General features: G+C 36.2%; 1 protein-coding gene across 2 annotated transcripts in view; it reads right to left on the minus strand.

The window, feature by feature from the left end:
- The window catches only part of FAF1 (Fas associated factor 1), a 297,443-nt gene that overhangs the window by 97,096 nt on the left and 192,676 nt on the right, over positions 1 to 7,671 (minus strand). For both annotated transcript variants that reach the window (XM_019531400.1, XM_019531401.1), the window contains exons 11-12: positions 6,146 to 6,209; positions 5,112 to 5,193 (exon numbers count right to left, since the gene is read on the minus strand). In XM_019531400.1, the coding sequence (XP_019386945.1) occupies positions 5,112 to 5,193; positions 6,146 to 6,209 (146 nt within the window). The remainder of the gene's footprint in view (positions 1 to 5,111; positions 5,194 to 6,145; positions 6,210 to 7,671) is intronic.

The raw sequence follows: 7,671 nt of genomic DNA on the forward strand, positions 1-7,671 counted from the left end.
ATGCCTACCTGGCTGGACTCATTTGAGTCCAGTCTTTTCTCCCGCCCAGGCAGGGGGTCGGACTTGAAGATCTACAAGGTCCCTTCCGACCCTGATTCTATGATCTTAGGGATGGACATCAGATGCAAGTCTTTGGCTAATCTCTGTTAAGGCAGCTAGATTGGCTACATAGTTTCTAATATGTTCCCCAGATTTTGGAATCTGTAGGACTATTGGCAAACCGTTCCCTTTGTGACGGATCTTTCGAGAGAAAGAACACCTGCTGTTCCTATGGACTTCAAATGGGATTTGGAGTGTTTCACACTTCTGAAAACCTTGCTTTCATGAGTAATACCTCAATCTTTAATAGCATTTTATATGATAAACTAAATAACTAGTGATTGCCCAAAAATGTAAATCGCCACCGCAAAGTGCAATAGCACATACTTGAGGATGGGAGGGAAAAACAAAGAGAATTGTTTCTTAGTCTTCAGTAGAGAGGATGTTGAAGAGGTATCTTCCACAGAGTTATCACTTCAGATGACTACAGCGCGGCCATGTGAAAAGAGTGTGGTTTTAAAAAAGCAGATGATGAAACCAATGTATTAGAGTAAGATTGCTAACCCGGAATAATGAAAGAGATGCTAAATGATTTAGGAATGAAGTGGCAGAACTAACAATAAAATGCACAGGTCCTAGTTAACAAAAATGGATGTAGATGCCTAAATCTAGAACTGCAATTCTGAAACAACCCTGCTTAGATACCACCTGAAACTGGGGAAGTGCGCAAATTCCATAATTTCCGTTTAATTGAAAAGTTCCTAGGTGTCTAGCACTTCTGTACATGTCCTGAACTGTCCAGTCTTGATAAGGCTGAAGAGCCTGTGTCCCTTTGTTCACACATATGCCTTCCTGGGATCCAGACATTAGGAATTGCTCAGTACAAGTCCTGTGAAAAGCCTGATCGAATACATGTTTTCAGAGAAAACACGCCAGACACTTACAGGATCAGGCTCCTCACAAAATGCAGTGGTGGCCACTCATGGCTTTTAACACATGCCTGGGGGAGTAGGAGGTGCCACTGATGCTGTGTATCCTCTTTATACAACAACTGAGTGATTTGAACATGTGTCCAGGATGCAGAAGGTCTGACTTTAATTTCCTTCTCCGCCTAATGAGATTCAAGGTCACATCTCCCACCTCCGTAGAATCCCCAAACCACCTAACTGTTCTGGGCTGTGGGCATTTCCAATCCCTCCTACTATGCTGATGTGTAGAAACTACACTGATGTGTAGAAAAAGAACTGAAATCAACAGGCACACGAGAGAACAACAAGCAGAGTATGAGTCTATAACCTAGTGGTAGGAACAGCACCTGGAAGAGAGGGAGACCATAAAATACAGAAACTGTCCTGGAATCAGGTCTCCTATTTCCAGGTGAGTGCTCTAACCACTTTACTGCTGTAAGGGGAGGGAGAGGAGGACACCAACACTATCACTTCAGTCTCCTCCTCCTCACTGTGTGAAAACAAAAAAGTGACCCTCCTTAGTCCCAGAAGCAAAGTGTACAGGCACCTACCTCCAGGAGAGGATTTTAGGATGCAGAGAAGATGGAGTCACCCCTGCTCCCTGCCACTACCACTGTGGCTTTAAAGAGAGGTTGAGACATGACATTGTCCTAAGACATTTTCTCTTGGCTTCATCTATAGTTTTTCTCTCTGCATACTGACTCGAAGTGGCACCTAGCACTTCCCACTCTGTGGCCATCGCACCCAAAATACATGTGTTGTAACACCTAACTTTTAAACTCCTATGTCCTTCTTGCATCTAGCCCACAATCTATTATTAAAATTAATTACTATGCAAGACAAGTAGTGGAAGTTGTATTTAACTTTATAAAAACTGCTTTGAGGGTCAATCAGGAGAGCTACAGATCTCTGAATCTTATTTCAATACCAGGTAATCTAGTTAAAACAGTAATGAGAGAGAGCTTTACATTACACTAATAAACATTATATGTTAGAAAAATTCATGCAAAAGTTGATTCTGCTGCCTCGACTTATAACTATTATTTGAGGAAATCAGCAAGATGGTGGGTCAGAAAGGGACAGTAAAATATAATGTACCTGAATTTCCCAAATGCAAAGGAAGTTATTTAGAAAATGAAGTACTCAAATATGAGGGGTAGAGATCTGACACAGATGAGAAGCTAGTTAAGAGCTAGAAAACAAGATAGGGTTCATTTTCAAGATGCATGGGTATAATATCAGAAGCAGCCAATAAAGAACTGCACTTCGAGTGATGCTTCATATATTTGTTAAAAGTCAATCGACAGAGAGGTATATAAATCTAAACCAAAAGGCAAACAAACACTGATTAAAAAGAAGTACTTTAATATTATTCAGGCAAAGAGCTTAGTAAGATTCAAGAAAGATATGAGGCACTTATATTAATAACAATAACACCCAATGCTACACACTAGGTAAGATCAGCATCTTTAAGGGACAGAATCCTGATGCTTGAGACACAATGCAATCAACATTGTTTGCAAACAGGAAGACACTTCACCAGTGGTATGTCATTTCAAAATTATCCATCTTAAATAAGGACTTTTATAAGTCCTCTGTGGTATATAGTCTAGCTGTTCCTATAATATAGAAGTCATTTGAACTACAGTTAGTTCCATCATAGCGAAGTCAAGCTGAGACTGATACAAAGTGGTAAAATAAATTAAGAAAGCATTTCACATGAACACAATTCTTTTTTGGTTTTAATACACTCGTGTCTCTACTCTTCACTTCAGCCCTGCTAATACACTGACCAAAAAACAAAATGACTTTCTTTTCTATCAAATATGCAAATACCTTTTGTCAATGAACTCACAGTATACAGCCAGACACAGGTACTAACGTTACTATGCCACATTAAGTTACTGTGCTTAAACACGTATGGACAGTGACATGGAAATTAGTTTACTCTGGCTTAAATTGAGCCAGAGTATATTCAGTTGCATTAATTGCACGTGTAGACATGCCCACTATGAAACAAAATCTGACCTGACACATTATGCAGATCCTACCTTCAAACTGTAAAGGAAGGCAGAATTTGACTCATTTCTTGCCTTCATAGGTAGAACAGACATTATCAGTGACAAAGGAGAGAAAGTTCACTGCACTAAAATAAAAGCTAACATAATATTAGTTATAGAAAGACTCAATGTGAAGAAACCAGACCATAAAGATGGTCAGTAAAACAGAGGTGGGTATGACCATTATAAATTTTATATATTAGCTTCTTTTGCAGTTAACATTTTCTGAAACTTAACTATAAATGGTATGCTTTCCTTTCCAACACAGAAAAGGGAAGGACATTAAGAATTAAAGAAAAGCTCCAATGCCTATTTCCCTCACAAAATATGCTTTTATTTCATAAACTCTTTAAATGAGTTACAATTCTTTATTCATTTAAAAACCTCTCTCAAATATTTCTGCCACAAGACTGCAAATTCATAAAACTTATTCACATTTTTTCAGGAAAATCTCAACATTTTAGATAGGAAAGAACAGGTTATTGATGGCTGTTTCACTGAAGCTGAATCGTACAGTACACTTTCTGCTCTGGACAACATTGAGAATTCCTCAAGAAAAAGGCTAGGATCTTTGAGTACTCTCACTGCCAAGTGCTTTCAAATTAAATCAGTTTGAAGCAGTTTTCATTAAGATGGATTGAGTGTGGCATCGTGAGAAACACTCTATCAAATGTAGTGTTTTACTTAGTGATTAACTATATACCAGTTGATGAAGCTCCCCAAATCCTTCGTAATCCCACCACTCCAATAAACATTTAATGAGTATATAAGTTCAAAAAGCCTAGCAGAGGATTTAAACCTTCAATCTTGTTTTTATTTACTCTTGGAACTCAATTTCTCACTTCAAGTGAAGAATGTTGATGCTTGAAGCTCATCTGTTGCCCTGGTAAAATTAAGTGCCCTCCATAGTATAAATCAGACCACATGATATTCAGGTTGCAATTTCTTAAACTATTTTTCTTAATTAAAGTATCATATTTCCAGTCATTTTATACAACTGACTTACCAGAAACAGAATAAAATGTTACTCATTTTCTTTTCAAGAAGAAAAGAAACTGCAAAAGATATATTAATATCAACTTTGCTTATTTCATATGCTAAAAATTCAAAATATTGTAATGGAATTAAAAGAGGATGTAGTTCAGCTTTGTACAAAAAAACCACAACTATTTTTTTAAAAAATCTTATAAAAGTATTTAAAATAACAAAGCTTTAAATACAACAGATAATCCTCATAAGACTGATCTGATTCCACCATCAACATACTGGAAATACAATTTGGCTTCCAGACCCTACGTGTAAAAAAGCATATGAAAAGTGTTTTGAAGATGAAATGTCTTAAGGTTATACTATGTTAGAAGAGATATAAAATAATATTTAGGAGAGCTAATAAAGAGCTCTCTGATTTTATGCTGATATATTTTAAGCCACTTTTGATGGCAAAAGTGAAGTCTCATAAACTGTTCTAATAAAATACTAACAAAAACACTATTTTTGCAAGTGTGCACAGGACAACCGAAACCTAAGGTGCCCACCAAGCTAAACAGAAAACTTCAATTTAAAACTGTAAAACATATACTGATCTGTCAAATAAATGCTGTACTACACACAAGGCTGCATATTGCTGACCCAACAGACTTTACTGTTTAAATGTACAGTTTTATTTGCCATTACTTAAAAGAGGTGCTGCTATAAAACTTTGAACTCATCAGCAATCAGACTGTGCCAGAGTGATACGGAACCAACATTTAAAGGGGAAAAAAGCCTCTATCATCGCAGACAGAGATCATCTGAGGAACTTTGGCCAGAGCTACCAAAGCCTGGAATTGGCTATGTAAGCACGAACAGTCCTAAACAAAGCAAAAGCAATAGCAAATGTATGTGGGATGAATATTTTAAGCAATTAGTTAAATGGTAAAACCATCTAAGGGTAACACAACGAACAAGAGAATTCCATATCCTATCTGGCCTTTTCAAATGCAAGATTGAGATATTTTGCCACTTTCTTCCTCATTTAAACAAAATAATTTGAACACACACTTACATCTCTGGCTTTCCCATAGAAGGCTTCTTGAAAAGCAGCCTCTAGTGATCCAATAAAAAACACAGGATGGCAATCACCGTATCTATTTGAAAAGAAGATGCAATTAATTTGAAAAGAGAGAGAGAACGTTTTCCAACTCCAAATCCATATTTCTTTTACATCATGCATTAACTGAATTCTTTAAAATCTATAATACTACATTTCCAACTATTTTCTCCTCTGCTCTCTGAACTTCCAAAAAGGTCCAAGTGACCATTCGGGCATATTTCAGTGTTCACCTTATGAACTTTATAACTGCTTGTACTCAGAACCTGTTGGATGCTGAAACTAGTAAGCAATTATAAGCACAATTTCTTAATATTACATTCCTACAAGTGGATTGTGCTATCCTTGCTTAACACCATCCTAATAATCCAAATACACAGAAAGCATTTCATCATACAGAATCAAAAAAGGCTAAGCATACAAATATACGCAGGAATCACTTCCTTGGCTGCCAGAAAGGAATACCATGACACTTGCATGGTGAAATAAGGCAGCTGCTTAATAATGCATGATTCAAGGTCCATATATAAATTTCCAAAAGCAAGAGGTTACCAATTTTGAAACAGTAACTGTTTTTTTTTTCCAGCTACTTAATTATTCATAACACTCTAGTGGCAACTCAATATTATTTTTCAGAAGTAACAGGATTTGCAGTTTGTAAGAGCTCATATATATTAAATTAACAGTGCTACAGTTTATGGTCAGCATTTCAGTTATCTTTCTGTTATGGAATTCAGTAATGATAGCCGATTTGTGGCCTGTTAATTAAGGAAAGAATCTGTCACATTTGCTCATGTTGAGTGGTATCTGATGCTACAAGTTGTCCCACCTGGATAATCACAAGGGAGGCAAAATCTGGCTCTAAATGCCTTTGATCAGATAAAGTAATATTTAAATATATTTACTTTTACTTACATTTTCTTCAATGTTATAGTGATATTGTAGCAGTGGTCCTTACACATCTTACACAGTTAATAGTCTAACCTTACCTTGAGGAAAATTCTGCTGTAAATTGTAATAAGGCATCTCCTTCATTTTCAGCATTTTCTGGCACTTAAAAAATAAGAACAAATGAAAACCATATATCAGTGTCACTGGGGAGAAATCGCTTTTAATAGTAAGCAAGCAATAAGAATCCATTTATCATTCCCTTGATTTTTTCATTTTTATAACTTCTTAAGTACTCATGGATACAGCACGTAAATTGTTTGAAATAACTTGGTGGGATGATGGGCCTTTGGATGATCATGATATTTCAAGGTAGTTACATGAACAGTCAGGTCATTCTACCTGAAGAATTCCACATTGTATTTGAAGGTGGCTCACTACTGCTGGATTTAGCTTCTCTCTGGATCCATCCTTAACTTTTTGAATAAGGGGATTGTTTAGAAGACTCAAAACATCATTTTACTAATGAGAATTTTTTGTTTAAATACTTACGAGGAATCTTAAAATAAATTTCAGCAAAATGTCTTAGTGATATAACTTGATCACAGCCTGACTCTAAGGTCCCTGCTACATGACACGTATATTATTTAACTGGTTAATCATGCAATAAATTTAGACCAGCCACACATGCAAAGTAGCTATCACAAAATTAAAATGACTACCCAGCTATAAAGAACCAACCAGCTCCACAGTTAGTGCTTGAAAATGTGTAACAAATCTATAGTTGGTTTCTACTCAGCTTTAAATTCTGAACATGCAGCAGGGCCCTTAAGATAACAATGCTCATAAAGGTATAATATTAATTAGTGGCATAGAGATGGTAACTGGGTACTTGTACTTACCCCATCTTGCAATACACAGGGGAAAAAAATCACCCAATAAAATTACAAGGCACTTACACACTAGGAAAATATTTACTTTTATATACCATGCACTTAACAAGTAGAATTCATTGTCACCAAGTAATGAGGCTAAACTTTTAGGAGGATTTAAAAAAAACCTCACTGTAACTCAGGTAGCTAATAAGTATATCTACATTTATAACAGATGGTTATTTATCATGACATTAAAACTTCTATACTTCAAGCATAGGCTAAATGCACAGATTAGAGAAAAATTCCCCCAAGAGAAGATAATTCCATAGTTGCCAATTATCAGGTTATAGTGCCTTCCTCTGAAGCATTTAACAATAGTCATGTGAAACTGATATGGCAATTCTAATATAGCTATTTGCTGGCTTTTTTCACATCTGCTAAAGATTACATTTTGGATACATTTTTTCCATACTGTATTTTGCTGTTTCTCTTCCTTGGTGTAAAATGGTAATAAGTGATATAAAACTAAAAAAGGATGGAGAGGAGAAAAATACGGCACGCCCTCCTAACAGCATCAGAGACAATAAATAGTGGGATAAATCGGAAAATTAAGGCTATTTTTCCTATTATTGCTTAAACAATTACAGTAAAAGCTGGGTCAACCAGCATGACTGGGGTAAAGGGGGGTGCCGGGTATCTAAAAATTCCGATTATCTGAGGTAGGGGTTTTCAACCTTTCTGAAAACCCCTGC

This window comes from Crocodylus porosus, unplaced genomic scaffold (assembly GCF_001723895.1).
Source record: "Crocodylus porosus isolate Cpor-Errol unplaced genomic scaffold, CroPor_comp1, whole genome shotgun sequence".
NCBI classification, from domain to species: Eukaryota; Metazoa; Chordata; order Crocodylia; family Crocodylidae; genus Crocodylus; species Crocodylus porosus.